A 16,359-nucleotide genomic window follows, 5' to 3' on the forward strand; every position below is an offset into this window, starting at 1 on the left:
AAATTTAAGGTAGTTATGTAACTTCAAGTCCATCACTCTGCTTAATTATTCGAAAAAATCGCATCTAGTAATAAATTTGCAGTATTTGTATAGTTAATATTAAATTCAAAGCCTTAAAAAAATTATTAAAATATTTGTCACTACTTTTCAATTTAGATCAATATTTTTTTTCCATATTTAACTGTAGTGATATTTATAATTAATCAAGTTTATTACAACAAGAATCGAGCATGAATGCAAAAATTTTGATTCATAAAAAAAGGAAAACACATAGCTGCCAACTTAGTTGTTAAATAAGATTTTAGAGAGTGGTTGTCATAAAATACTTATAGTATTAAGATTTTTCTAAAATATAAGCTATCTTACCAATACTCGTACGGACATTTGCTTAACTAATCTATCTTATATATATATATATATATATATACCTGCCAACTCTGCCGGATTTTGCGGGAGATTTTATTTTCATATTTAAAGTGGTAGTAAATATATACTATTTTTTCTTTTATAAATTTAATTTTTATATGATTTTGATCACCACTATTCTTACAAAAATTAAGCTTATATATTAATATGCGTTACTAACAATGGTTGTCATCTTAATTTTTTTCAAATACAGCGTATTTGTTTGCTTAAAATTGAAGTTTTAATTCCATTTTAATACCACTGGGAAAAATGATAATGGAAGAGATTAAAAGTCGGCAGGTCTGTAATATATAAACGTTTGAATTATTGATTTTTGGATGTAGATAAAATATATTATCATTAATTCTTGAAAATTAAGATTTTCACACTAATACATACCTGCCAACTTTTACGCATTTGATGTAAAATTCTATTTTTATATTTAAAGTGGTAGTAAATATATACTATGTTTTTTTATATACTTAATTTTTAAATGATTTTGATCACCACTATTCTTAAAAAAATTAAGCATATATCACATATATATTATTATATGTTACTATTATGTTTGTCAGTTTAAGCTTTTTCAAATACAACGCATTTTTTTTTTTTTTTTTTGCTAAAAATTGAAATTTTAATACCACAGGAAAAAAAATAATAATGGAAGGGCACGTATGCTAATATACAAACATTACTACTACTAAGAAAGACGTTTCTCAATGCCCGGCCCTTATGTAATCATATTAAACTAATGCAATATTTAGTATTTAAGCAAATATTTAAGTGTTTATTTAATTTATCTGTAATGGTAGTTAAAATCCTCTGTTATAAATTTTATTAAAATAAAATAACTAAGCAAAAGTCTTACTATCACAATATAACAACTAAATCCTCCAAACAATTGCGAAGAATCTGCAGATATGACAGGTGTGTCTTTAAAAAAACTAAATCCCTGCTAGCATTAACGTGAATCTACTACCATTTCTTTAAGCCTGCATTGTACCGGCACACAATACAAAGTAACATGTCAATAAATGCTCTAACTCACCTTATTCATGTTGAAGCAATCTTTCCCGGTGCTCTTGAACGATGTGGAAGTGAAAGGATTCCTTCACTCTAACTCTCTCCTTCCTAAGGAACTGGTTTTTTCATAAACAATACCCAACTAGAGAAAGGAAAAAAAAAGAAATACCTTCCCATCGGCGATTCTCTTATAACATGTAACAAAGAAAGAGAAAGGAAGATATTAACCTTGAGTTCAGTTTATAAGATATGAAAATATAATATTCCAAAGTCACGTGGAAGAAGTACCTGGTAGTATTTTTGAAGTAGCGTCACGCCTAAGTAAATGAATGTAAGACTTAAATCCCACTTACGTTGAAAAGTGTGATGTTAGCATTATTAACTAACACACCTGTAAAGTCCTTCATAACTATCCCTCTTCTTTTAAGTCACTCACTATACCACTTTATTTAAGAAGAAAACTTGTTACTTGTTTCACTTATTTATCATACGGTTTCAAAAAATTTCTTTTATAGAAATAATGTGAATTAAAAATATTTTTATTTACTGATGCTTTTTTAAATGATATACTACGGGCATCTTGAATAACTAAAATATCTTTCATCTCAATCATTGTCATTGAATTAAAGGGTAAATATATCCTACCACTTTCTTTAATGAAAGAACTTTTTACATTACTATAAAATGACGCGACTTTCGGTAATCCTAATACTTAGCTGTTCCGTTATTGCGTTTTTTAAAATTATAATCGTCGTTGAACAGCCACGTAACTTTTGGTTTACGACTACTAATGTTCAACTCCGTATCCTTGTAATTTTGAATCAATCCAGAAGACAAGGAAACTCCTGGATCAGAACCTCCCCCCCCCCAAGGCATTGATTTGTTATAGGAACATGGAGGACTTCGCGACTCGACAGATTTAGCGTGCATCAGTCACCATTCTCTTCACGGAGAGTCTGTGGCCAGCTGGGATCGAACCCACGAACTCTTGAACATTGGTCCAGTGTCCTACCAACCAGGCTATCCCGGCCTAAACAACCAGGATATCTGTCAAGAAGAAGGACGGATAGATGGACATCACGTACGGTTACGGTGGGATTCGGACCCGCTACCTCCACACTTCGCACAGTGTTTGGCGGGCTATACCGCTCAGCCAGGGAGGCCCCTATTTAACAGTTCTTATTGGTTTATTGGAATTACATGAATTTGCAGGCTTGTGTTCGCAATTTAGGATTATAAACCTTTGTGAAATAGAAGGACAGACAATACGATAGTAAAGAGGGCAGCACGAAGATCCATCCAGGGTAACAGCTTGAATCGAACCCGCAACCTCCACGCTTTGCACAACGTTTGTCGGGTGATACTCCTTGTCCAGTGAGGCCCAATTTAGCATTTCCAAAATTACAAATTATTATACGTTGCACAAAATAATTTAAAAAGTGGTACACAATTAAATATTAAAGCTTTCAGAATTTTTGGTAATTTTGCCAACATTTTAAAAGCCTTACGTCGAGAGAGCTAAGTGGCGTAAAACCTAACATAAACATTACATAAACTTTTAAATGATTTAAGTTATGGTGGGGGGAAAAAATTTAAACCATATTTACAAAATAGAGAATCAAACATCAAAACATAAACTTAGCTACCACTAGAAGAAAGCTTTTCAAAATGCATAGAAACTTGTTGATTTTGATTTAGAAATCCAAGGCCCTAGTCTCCAAATTTACATGCTGTACTTTTACTAAGTGCTTTTACACTTTTTATAACATGAGTAAATTATAATATATTTAAAAATTTGTGCAAATATATATTTCAATTTCTGTTATTTATGATTTTAATAGACAACTCTAAAGGAAAAATGCGACAAATATATTAGCAACATTCAGAGGGCCCCCAGGCTTATGGGGACTCTAAGCACTGGTCTCTCAGACTTTATGATAACTCAGACCCTTGAAATACTTAAGTTAACAGTTGTTTAGGCTGCTTAATGCTAATTTCACCTTACGCGAATTTTTCTATATCTCAAAAACGTTTTATGGTAACATTTTTGTCCACAATTATAAAATGTGCTTATCCATCACCTCCTACATCAGTAAGCCTCCGCCCGGTTTTTTATAAGTAGTCTGCGCAGTCCATTTGAAAAGTGAACCAGAAGCGCGCAGGAAACCGAATAAGTATGTGAGAATGAGTATGTTTTATAAGTATGTGAGAGAACGTTGTCATAGTATTGAATCTTTGGTGGTAGACAAGTAAATAAGACAAACCAATTATATTCATAAATTTAAAAAAAATTTAGACGTATATTCGCTACCACTTTCTTAATTTTATTAGATTTTGTATTAAATGGCTCTTTCGTAAACAAGTTAACCTTCATAGTGACCTAATCGGACTACCTATGAAATACCGTGTGGAATCTTATCCCTAGATTATTCAATACAATAATAAATATACAAATCAATACAATAACAATTTAGTTTTTCGTTATATTATTTACTAATATTTAAAAAAATTTGAACATTAAATTCTACATATTATTACATCATTTTAAAGTATGTACTTTTATGAAACAAAATTTGAACGAAATCGGTCAAATAGTTCTTGATTTATAGCATTTCGAAAAAGAGATATTTTTAAACTTTCATTTCTTATAGAATATTCACAAATTTCTTTTAAATTTCAAATTTTGTCGTTTAAAATTTTATATTTAAAAAAAATGTTTTTACCTTACAATTGAAATATTTTCCACCATTGTTAAATAAAATAATAAAAAACAATAAATAATTATGGCAAATTACCTTTTACATGGAATTGTTTCGGGAAGGGCAATTTTTCTTCCTGTATTTTTGTGTGAAGCAAGATATTTCTACTAATAGGAAAAGATAACAATTTGTGTGATGTTTCTTAGCTTTGTATTTCATTGTTTTTAGAACAAAATGAAGAGCTAAAACATACTTATCTCGTTAGTTTTATATATAATTGGTTCGCCTCTTTCATTTTTATTAGATTTTGTGACCTTGCGATCGTACATATTTTATAACATAATATGGGGAATAAATATATAAGTTAAATGAACAAAATCCACCATTTTGTAAACAGTTTATTTGTGGCCAAACAACAATAGCTTGGCGTATTTTATTCAACAGTGCTTATTTGTGTTTCAAAATAAAATCATTAAGAACATACCAAGAATAGATATGAACTATTTATATAAAAATAGTCCCAGTGCTTATTATTATACATGGATGCCACAGATGACTAAAAACCCAAGAAGTGGTAAAAGCTCAATTTAATTTCTTTAAAAACAATGAAATTCGCTTGAAATTAAGGGTATTTTTAAGGCAGAAGGTACGTTTTTTGTTCTTTCAGTGGCGCCATCTATTCAAGGTTGCCATCTAACTTATTATATGTGCTTGATTTTCCGAATTATCGTGATCAGGGATGTTTTATGTTTACCTTTTTAACGTGAAATAAATTTGATGACAAAAATTTATATACCACTAGAATACTTTTGAGGGTACATTGGACACAAATTTTTGTATACCAATTTCCAAAAATAATAACTCTTTGAAATGAAGGCAGAATAAAATGAAATAAACATACTTCTGTAAATAAGATATTTTAAAATGTATTAATTAAATTAATCTTAATTTAAAAGCAATCAGAATGAAGATTTATTCGTGATAAGTGTTTAAACTGCTTAAAAGATGTAGCTACCAAAAATAGACTTATAAAATGTTTTGGGCATAAAATGTTATGAAATGTTCTGGGATTCTGAGAAGCTGCGCTAACTTTGGATAGATTATTGCTAAGTATTGAGGCACGCTTTATGCAAAGAAAAAAAAGAACTGATTTATTTTTTTTTCCTTGCCTAATCCTTTATACATGCACTAAAACTACTACGGAATTTCCGTGGTTTCAGAAAATATTTTTCTCGGGGTAGCAATTTTAATGTATTAATATTTTAATATGCTTGAACTAAAAGAATTTTGTCCATCACAAAATACAAATAATTTAAACATATATATAAATGATCAGGCTATTTTCAGAGATATATCCCTAGCTCACTTTTTCACAAGTGATGCAAGTCTCCTAACCAAATTTAAGCATTTGAGGTGGTAGAAAAATGCATGCTTTCGACGGACCTGCCAACTACTACACTTTTTGAAAAATAATTTATAGAACAAAACCAAAACTTCCAATATCGTTGGCAATATTATCAACATTTTAAAAGTCTCACCACGATAGAGCGGTAACAAAGTTACGCTGCTATGAACTTTTAACTGATTTGAATGTAGTGGTGTTGAAAGTAAGTTCAAATGAGTAAATACTAATACATTAAAACATAAACTTTGTTACCACTCGAATAAATTTTTACAAAAAGCGTAGAAAGTTGGCGAACCTGTTTCGACTTATTTATTGGATTTCTAAACAAGTCTGAAATTCTAAATACATTAAAACGGAAATGAGCAGTTGTTGTTGTAGTTCATTTACGTCACACTAGAGCTTCACAATGGGCTTTTGGCGACGGGGAAAAGAGCAAAATCTGTGTAAGAAAGACATTTCATTCTAGCTTGTTTTGAGGAGGAATTAAATATCCATGACTTCTAAGATTCTTTGATAGTTATATGATATACAGGGTGATTCTAAAAAGATGGGGAAAATTTTAGGAAATGATAGTACATACCCAGACAAACAATTTTTATCAAAGAATGCATGGTCGAAAACAAAACGCAAAGGTTCTGGCGCATTTGGAAAGTTTTTTCATGCAAACGAGAAAGCTCCATTCCTATTGCGAGTTACTGCGCTACGTTATTTGTCGCCAAGCTTTCGGCCGCTGCAGGGAAAGTTCGCCTTTCTTTTCTTCGCCGTTGTACCAGCATAACCGCTGCCGACCACTGTTTTGAACACTTATTGTAATCACATGCCATTAAATTTGCTTTTATAACTTAACTTCATAGTTCTTTGTGTGTTTTTGCCTCATATAAGAACATAAACCTTGACGTCCTCTAGCGGTTTTGGGTTTTGTTTTCGACCATGCATTCTTTGATAAAAATTGTTTGTCTGGGTGTGTACTATCACTTCCTAAAATTTTTCCCATCTTTTTAGAATCACCCTGTATATAGGAATTCTTCTCCGATAAAACTTTTTTAAAGCAACCCCACTGCCTTCTGATTACAATGAACAACCTCAAACTGTGTAACGTTTCACGACAAGATTGATTTAATTTCTTTTAATGGTTGTCAAAATCATATTAAATTAAATGTGCAAGTCCAAGAACTAAAAAGAAATTATAATTTTCATTACCACTTTAAATATAAAAATGCAATGTTACGGACAAGCCGTAATTTTTAGAAACTATGCATAACTAATCCACATTAGTTTCGAGATTGCTTTTATTTCAAATTAGGTTGTATTAAATAAAATAAGTCAAAGAATTATTTGCCCCTTCTAATAAATCTATAACAAAACAGTTCGGTTATTATTTTTTCTTCTTACCCATTACAGCACTCTGAAAATGTCACTTGCCTGGTTCATCCACTCAACTCGTCATTTAACACGTTCACGCCGGGGTGACCCACCGGTGGGTCACGCTAGATTGTCTCATCTTGGCAGCTCACCGGAGTAAAAACTGGTAACAATAAATTTCATTTTTTAGTTTTTTTCCGGGAATAATAAAAATCCATAACTACCAATTGTTTTTAACGGATGCAATTTTTATATTGAATTGCTTCTTCGCCGTGATAAATTTCCTTGCAGTGAATTGTTATTGTTGAGAATAGATTAACTCCTCCCGAATATTATCTAATATTGAAATAGTTCTTCTACCAGTATTTTCTCTTTTCCCGTACCAGTATTTTTATTCTTCCCGGCGTGAACGTGTTAATACAGACATAAATTAAACCATTCACTTTTTAACCTCTTCGAGACGGGCTAGTCATACACGCCTTCTCAAGGTAGCGACAATCAGGATGGAAAAGATAAAACAGGTAGCGAAACTATTTTTCTAGCTGTTTATTTGCTGGCTGGATAGAAATAGTCAGAGAATTCGTAATGAATCCACGTCCTTTTCCTTCAGCTATGACAGTGTATGAGCCTTAATAACTCAGCTGTCAACACTTGGTTTCGGACTACTATCAGATAACTTCATTGCTCTTCATGGCAAATATGCCATGATTTCAAGTAAAGTAAAATTTGGTAATTTTATCACAATAGACGTAAGCACATTTTTGATCTTACAAAGTCTCTATTTTTATATTTAAAGCGGTAACAAAATTCCCATTTATATGTTTTAGTCATAGTCATTACTCATAGCTTTTACCTTTTCATCTTGATTTGTGAAGTCGCGAAGCAATATCCATCCTGAGTTTTGAAAACAGAAAGAAAAATAAAAGGAAAAATAATCATGACATAGGAAAAAAGTAGAAATAATTTTGAACTATTTGCTGCAATTGCAACGCCATTAGCTGAATCGCAGCACCAGTAAGAAATCAGAGTTGTGCACAGTTAGAGAAAAGACTGCAGCGCCAATCGCTTACAGTGTTATAATTTAAAAATTAAATTATAAGTATCAATAGAAGATTAAAAATAGGGAAAATTTAACTGAATTTATCTGATAAAATAGCATCGCTAAGGAAAAAGTGGGTTAGGAGTCTGATTTTGGAATCTTTAATTAACATTTCTGCTTTAAAAATATTGTACTTTGCGGTAGTGCATCTTTGTGCTTTTTTATAAAATTATTTGTTAAATGTCTTTAAAATTTCAGTGAGGGTCTTTAATTTAAAATCTCTGTATATCTTTGTTTCGAATAAAATATGGGACTCTACGCATTTTTCTTAGTAATTTATTATGGAAGAAGTTAAGTTTTTTAGCAATTAAGTTATTGTCATTTCACTAGACAAAGTGTGCATAAGTAATTATAGGTTTGATGTACCGTTATTATGTTGTTTTTTGTAGCAAATTTAATGCTAACTACATTAAATTCACTTTGTTAACGGTAATAAGAACAATAATAAAGTAAATAACATTAATATTGTTTGATATTGTAGTTATTATTAGATGTCTCATTGTTCAGAACATCGATCTATGAGTGCTGACTACGGTAGTAAGCACTCATTGATTGACGTTCTTATTACCGTTATGATAACCAGAGCTACTATAAGATAACTTACTAGGATAAGATAACTTTTTCTTAACTATGTTTCATTGTTCAGAACATCGATCTATGAGTGCTGACTACGGTAGTAAGCACTCATTGATTGACGTTCTTATTACCGTTAGGATAACCAGAGCTACTATAAGATAACTTACTAGGATAAGATAACTTTTTCTTACCGAGAGCCTCAAAAAATCTATTATTTTTTTCTATATAATCCAAGTTTTTAAAATTTAACCACTAATGTCTAGTATATTTTGCTATTTTTTTGTAAAATGACTCAGGTTGCAAGACCCTTCCCAAAAGAAAGAGATTAGCAAAACAACAACAAACGAACTCAAAAGCAACAGTTCCCATTTTTTTTTTTTTTTTTTTTTTTTTTGATGCGGTACCTTGAATGATCTACCTCCTTTTGATTGAACCCCGACTTCATAAATAAAGTTCATTAACACGCTGAATGCTGTGGGAGTCACCGGTGACTGGCACTGAGTTTGTTCGCAGCGCCACGAGAGACACCGGTGAAGCCAAGATTATTAGAAATGCATAATTCGAGTAAATTTTTAATTTTTTTTTTAATATTATTATCGTTACTAAAATTAGTTTTATATATATACACAGAGATGCCAACTTGCTCCGGACAGCGAATAAATATTTTCAAGTGGTAGTTTATTAATTGTGATTCTTGGTTTAATAAATTCATTTTAGTAGATTTTTATCCACCACTACTTCTATACAATCCGTAGGCTTATGTAATTCACCACTTTTTTCAGATATGTTAATTTAAACCTATTAAAAAAACTAGCAAAATCTGTCTAATATTTACAAATTTAGTTCGAAGTTATTTTCCGTTTGGCCAGACGGGTAAGCCATGTCAAATTAGCGTTGCATTCAACGTGTTAACCCTTTAATGGGCCAATTATTTCTAGTAAAGGAAAATTAAAGTATTTTTGGAATTGAAATTGATATAGACAGTTTATAAAAATGCAATTTTTTTGGTGGTAAATATATTTAACACGACCTATTATGAACTTATTGACTTTTATTTTTCGTTATTAATAAACTAAATTTTATAAATGCTACAAACTTCAACAGGAATTACGTATTTTATAATTTTATGGAAACCTAAATTAAAAATGGTGGTAAGTATACTTCCCACGGCGTTCGAAAGGGTTAAATCATCTTATAATCGTAATCATTTCACAGTTTCATTTCACAGTTAAATCAATTTCACAGTGTCTGTAAAAAGTATTAGAATTCTTGCAGCGTTTTTTTTTTTTTTTTTTTTTCATCAAAATATGTTCGGAAATTGCGTATTTTTCATCGCATTTTTTTAAAAATCAGATGATTCGAAAATTGGCCCGGTTTCGAAATCTTCTTACAAATTTCAATTTTTAGTATTTCCTGAACAAAATAAGGCATTTTCCTGATAACAAATTATACTACAATAATATCGTGGGAATTGTGCTAAAGTTAAAAATTAAACAAAATAGTTTAGTATATTATCCAGAAAAAAATCTACTTGGTATCATAAAGAAAGAGTAAAACATATAATGAAATAATTAGTTGGATAGTTCTGTGAATCACCAGTGGTCACAGATAATTAAAAATTTAATTTCACAACTAAGATGTTAGGACGCCATTTAAAATACTGAGATATTTTAAGACGCTTAAAAATTTTGGCTACGTATTCGACAACTTTTTATGTTCGGTATCCTTATACTCTTTGCAGTGACTTATAAAACATCAACACTATTTTAGATAATCTATGTTAAAGTCACAAGAAACGAAAAAAAAAGACAATCAATAATTTTATATTTTTTTTTTTTTTTTTTTTTTTTCGAAAAAAATAGTATGCTTAGTTTTAGCTGTTTTACATCAAATGATTTTAAACAGCGGAATGTTTTTAATTTCTTAAAAAGGTTTTATTCTTAGTTAGCAGACAATAATTCTTTCATAAAAAAAACTTGACAATAGTTCAAAAACGAACTTTACTTTAAAGAAAACCGAAATTAAAGTACTAAAAAAATTGATTGGTATATTAATGAAGAAATAATATACGTAGTACGGTAGATTTTTAAAAATGCTAAAATTTAATTAAATTGTCGGTAAAATAGTTCTGCGAAACACTCCCAGACAGGTGATTAAAAAATTTCTTTTAAGATTAAGACGATATATAAGATATTGAGAAATTTGCGATGATGTGAGAGATGCTTAAAAATGTTGACTAGGTATTTTTATGAATGTTTATAAATATATATTTAAGAAATTGATAAATATATTATTCCAAATTTATGCTTACGTATGTATATTATTGAAATTGCATCAGTTATTGAGAAAAAGAAATAAAAAATAATCACATTGAATCAGCACAATCTGGTGTATAATCATATTCTATCAGAAGCACGCTTTTATAAAACTAGACATTCGTTGAATAAAGTGTTTTTTATTCAAAATGTTTTATTCAAATTTCTTTACTAAATTGCAAATAAATTATTAAACGACTAAAAAAGAAACATCGTATTTTATAGTTTGAAAGAAATAAAAATAAAAAGATTAGCAAACGATTATTATATAAATGCAATATTTTATAAATGCTGACTCTCTTCGTAATTGATTCAATATACTGTTATTAGAAATAGTATATTTTCTTTCAAAAAATTCCATTTTTTTTTTCATTTGATATAATTTCTTAAAGGCAACCGAAAGATTAAATAAATTATGAATTGTAAGTTGTCTCTAAATATAATTGGAGATTTCAAAACTCATCACTGTTTATAAAAAGTACTCGCCGAACCACTTTAACCCTTCCACGGCACACCATTTGGAAACCACTGCTCTAAACTTTTGCTAATCCCAAGGACCAGCTCATCGTAAAACTAATAGAGATCTTGAAAATTTAAGAAACTGTTCACTGTCACTATAGTCGATGAGAATTAGAGGAGGCTCCTTCCGTCTGGCCAGACATTTTTACTGGATTGCTCTTGATTTTAATCCCACGTAGAACTTTTCCTTTTCTTGGAAACCGAAACAGATTTTATAACCCTAAACAAATTTATAGCCGAAACAGTTGGTGCTGCTTCGCGGTAGATGTTGAGACTCACACTATTTTGCACACATTCACAGAGCTGCCAACTTGCTCCGCTTTGTAAAAAAGTATTTTTTAGTGTTAACTTAATCTAAGTTATTTTTAGTTTAGTATTTTCATTTTAAGTAATTCTTCCCCCGCTACACATCAAAAATTCGAAGTAACATATAAAATGCAACTTCAATTTATGCGCACCACTTCGTGGTTACATAGGCGTAATTATCTTTGTTCTACAAGTTTTGTAGATGGTGCCGGGATAGCCTGGTCGGTAGGACGCTGGGCCCATGTCCGAGAGTTCATGGGTTCGAACCCCGCCTGCCGAAGACTCCCCGTGTAGTTGGTGACTGATGAACGTTAAAATTCTGCCGAGTCGCAAAGTCCGCCCATAACAAATCAATATTTCTGGGGGTACTGGATTGGAGATCGATCGTTCTCTGATTCAGGTCAAAATTACGATCTGTGGATGAATGAAGGGATGTCTGAATGGGTCCGCCTTATAAACTGGTGTGACGTATGGTGTGGCAAAGTCGAATTCTTGGCCATAGAAGGCGCCACTGAAAAACAAGAATCGCACATGCCAACTGTTTAGTTGGCTTCCATGATCGAACTCATGCCCCATGGCCTCCACTATTAGAGTAGGAGAAATATATTTACCTGTAGTTGTAGTCCAACTGTCATCTCACTACCACTAACAAAAATCAATTATTTGTTACTTTTTACCATGGCAAAGTGCCATTCTTTTTTCTCTACCTTAACATGTGCCGTTATTTGTTGCATTTTATGTAATCTGTCTTTTGTTTTTGCTTATGTTCTCATTACAGGATGAATGGGGAAAGGGTTATTATTGGCCTCAAGAGCCCAGCTAGACCAGATCAGATCATAGAAAACATCTTCAATAGTAAACTGAAAAAAATATATTAGAAGAAGTTGCTAATGGTAATCACTTTTAATAGATTTTTGATTTTACTATTAATCAGCACTTTATACATTTTTAGTGACCTGTGGCATCGCAGTTGTTACCCAGAGATGCAAACTGTTCCACTTTCTGCAATAGCTTTAATAACTTGGTAGCTTAGTAAATATTAAAACTTGTAGAAAAAGGATAATTGCGCATACTCTTTAAAAAGAGTCCCTACGATTAAACTGCAATAAAGTTTTATTATATATGATCATAGGTGCCAACATAGATAGGAAAAAATCCAATAGATTTTACGAAACAATATAAATTTCATGATAATTGTGCAAATTGTATGGAAAGAAAATGGAAAAACTGCAAGATTTTCCAGTTACGATTAACATTAAATGAACTTGTGAAATGTTATGTATTATATTTACTAGTAATTTTGTATAGTAACAGGCATTTAATTCATCAAAGATTCTTAACTAATTTTTATAAATGAGGCTCGCTTCCTTAATAACACTTATTTAAATATTCAAGCAAGCAATAATCTGAGCAAAAATTTTATTTCTAAGGAAATTTTATTTTTAAGGAAATTTACTCAATTTTAGGAAATTTTCTAAAAAAAAACACAAATCTGGAAAATTTTTATTAAACCAAACCAGGAGAAACTGGCAAAATCCAGTAGAGTTGGCAGCTATGTATGGTACTTTGAATATTTGAAATGCAGTGGTGGAAAAATTACTTGAAAGGGAAAAATACTAAACTAAAAATAAATTAAATTTCATTACCACTAAAAAATATTTTCTTACATCGTGGAGCAAAGTTGGCATCTCTGGCTACCACATGCTGTTTACGATTCCGAGTAATGCACGGGGCTGAAAGCGTATATAGTGTAAGACTGAGAAGAGCAAAAACTGGTATGAAAAACAAGTCATTCTAGCATTTTTTTCCTTTTTTTTTTTTGAGAAAAATAAAAAATTTCATCCAAAAACTACTAAGATTTGTGTTATAAATATAACATATATATAAAACTGCTTCTTTCCTGATAAAAAGTAGTTATTGTTGATTAGTTTTGAGAAAAGAATAGAGTTACTCCGCCCGAAAACTAATTATAACAAAAATGGTTTAAGTACCAGCTTGTTTTCTTTTCTTTCTTTTTTCGCGCCTGGTAATGCGTTGGGTAGAAAACAGGCTTATTATTCATAATATACAAATAGAACATTAGATATAAATGAGTGTCTTATTCTGGTTTTCAATACACAGTAAAGTGCGATTTGTTTAAAAATTAATCACGTGCGAGAGGGTTTTAAAGTCAAATCCCCCAACAGAGAAGAGACTTGGCTTTGTTTGCCGATTTATTCGAATTCGACATATGAATCCTCCCGAATAATCAGCTGGATAAACAGTCTTCAGTAAAAAATATTTACCAACTATCTTAACTCACATTTCATGATACTTAAATTTCTACAAATCACAAACTTATCACATTTAAGCACAATACTAATGGACAGTGTAGCAGTCAGGCACAAGCCTAAGCAAGAGGGTACCAAAACAGGAAGAATAAAATATGCAAATCATGATCGGCTGATATTGAAAGAAGAAATCACTAACCTTACTAAGACTACCCCCCTGAAATTGCAACTTGGCAGCACAACTAGGCGACTGTACCTAGAAATTTTCTACTCAACTTAGTAAAATGTTGCAACAACAAGCTGAACTTGAAATAAACGAAAGCAACACTCACGGTGGTCTGTCGTGCTCCGGAGCAAAAGCGGTATGAACCAGACCCTGTTATCGAAATATCAAGAAAATAAATTTAACAAAAAAAGAGTGCTGTACCAAAGATTCATAAGTCAAGCTAAAAGAAATTCTCTTAGCAACTTTCTGGAAAATCTAACTACAAACCGATTCTCAAGGAAGTCTTACAACATAGCTAGAAATAGAAAGATTCGAATCGTCAACGTTCAACAAATAAGATGGAAACGTAGAGTTGACCAGTGAGGTGAGACGAGCAGGGGTGCCACTCTAAAAAAATTTCAAGACTGAACTCATTTTTTGACCAAATAATACTGTCTAGAGTTGTTCACCAAACTTTTTAGAAATTTATAGAACACTGACACTAAAATTTACCTTTCCTTGATATTAGCCTACATATTAAATCAATCATTTGATTATTTTTTCTAATTTTTTATTTTATGTTTTTTTTATCAAACAAAGTTAAAATAACAGCCAACCTTGTATATTTTTTAACAACTATTACTGAACAACCTGAAACCATTCGTATCCCTGTTTTTCACTTCACCATTACTTATTTTTTGCTCTAGCACTATAATTTCTTTCTTTTTTTAAAAAATAATCTTGATTTAACTTTGACCAGCATGACGATAGGTTATGGTGGAGGAAGCAAACTAGAGCAGACTTAGATTCATTAATAGTAGTACAAAATTTAATTATACAAGTAGATAAAGTTCAGTCAATCCCATTTGTCAAGACTTAAAAGAATGAGATTTAGTGAAGCTGACAAAAAGAAGATAAATTAAAGTCCTGACATCAATACCATATCATATGTTTTCATTAAAATACAATATTTTTTTATTTCGACAAAAAAAAATTTACAAATTTCTAATGAAAAAAAAATTTTATTTAATTGATAGAATTTATTAGTCTATTGATTTTTCTCAAGACTGATTTCAGTCCCTGGGACTGAAGAGTGGCACCCATGGAGACGAGGCAATCAAGACCCTCTGAATCATCCTTTTCCAATTACGCAATGCAATAATTGTGTTGGAACACAATCAAAGAATAGGCAAGATTAACGACAACCAACGATTTTACAGCAACAAAAGTCTCAGACGTCACACACAAAAGAGAAAGCAACAAAAGAAATCATCTAAGAACTCTTCACCGCAAATGAAGGCTGGGTCTTAGATCTCTTAAATACCTGTCTGAAACTCATCAGTCATATTTTCCAACCCGGTGGAAAAAAATAAGGAATTAAGGAATATTTTTATCCGGAGACTTAATAAAGGCAAGCAAAAAGCATATTCATACCGGTCGATACTCTTCCTGTCCTGCTGGGGCAGAGTGCTAGTTAAATTATTAGCAAACTGCTACTCCCTACTCATTAACACATCCTTTAAATTTTGATCACGATGATTCAACGTCATTTTGTTAAAATGTCTAATAAGTGCAAGAAACTAGTTGAAAACTGTTGCTTTTGAGCTATTTTTATAAATTGGCTTGATTTTTAAGGTTAAACGTCTTTTGAAACTTTAAAATACTTGAAACCTAATGGCAACCAGAGACCACTAGTACCAGGGCTTAAGAATGAATAGAAAGGCTAGTTCACTCCTTTGAAGAGACTCATGCGGCTCAAGCTTCTGATTTCAGTTAGTGGCGGCACAGCCTCAACTTCTCGCTTTAAAAATAAATTGTTTCCTATGTAACAAGCATTTTTTTTTTTTTTTTTTTTACTTATTTCGCTACATTCATTGTTTTCCACAATTTTTTATTTTTAGGTGATTTTCTTCTCACCTGATTGCAAAATTTTAACAGTCATAGTCAAATATCAGCTTGCGTGGCTGGTAAGAGTTATTATAAAACACAAAATGAGGAAACTTAATTTTCCATGTTTTACTTCAGAAAATATAACATATGTAATGATATCAAATGAATTATAAAATGCACTGGAAGAATTTATCCTGCCGTGAATAAAAAAGCATTATGTTTTTCGTTTAGACGTTTAAGAACTTTTAACAACTTTAAACAGAAAATAAAATCCTGATCTTCAAA

The 16,359-nt window shown here is 31.1% G+C and overlaps 1 protein-coding gene and 1 long non-coding RNA gene across 4 annotated transcripts in view; one reads left to right on the forward strand and one right to left on the reverse strand.

The window, feature by feature from the left end:
• Positions 1 to 4,370, reverse strand: part of LOC107453131 (alpha-tocopherol transfer protein-like) — a 70,494-nt gene extending 66,124 nt beyond the window's left edge. The window contains exons 1-2 of one of the 3 annotated variants that reach the window (XM_016069825.4): positions 4,224 to 4,370; positions 1,454 to 1,615 (exon numbers count right to left, since the gene is read on the reverse strand). In XM_016069825.4, the coding sequence (XP_015925311.2) occupies positions 1,454 to 1,462 (9 nt within the window). In that variant the 5' untranslated portion in view covers positions 1,463 to 1,615; positions 4,224 to 4,370. The remainder of the gene's footprint in view (positions 1 to 1,453; positions 1,616 to 4,223) is intronic. The other 2 variants (XM_071185610.2, XM_087163569.1) reach the window with 2 other exon arrangements.
• Positions 1 to 16,359, forward strand: part of LOC139426493 (uncharacterized) — a 106,964-nt gene extending 90,605 nt beyond the window's left edge. The window contains exons 2-3 of the long non-coding RNA XR_015433655.1: positions 12,488 to 12,602; positions 16,086 to 16,359. This is a non-coding gene — a long non-coding RNA (uncharacterized LOC139426493). The remainder of the gene's footprint in view (positions 1 to 12,487; positions 12,603 to 16,085) is intronic.

Source organism: Parasteatoda tepidariorum, chromosome 5 (assembly GCF_982258835.1).
Source record: "Parasteatoda tepidariorum strain Cologne lab strain chromosome 5, Ptep-v5.0, whole genome shotgun sequence".
Lineage (NCBI taxonomy): Eukaryota > Metazoa > Arthropoda > Arachnida > Araneae > Theridiidae > Parasteatoda > Parasteatoda tepidariorum.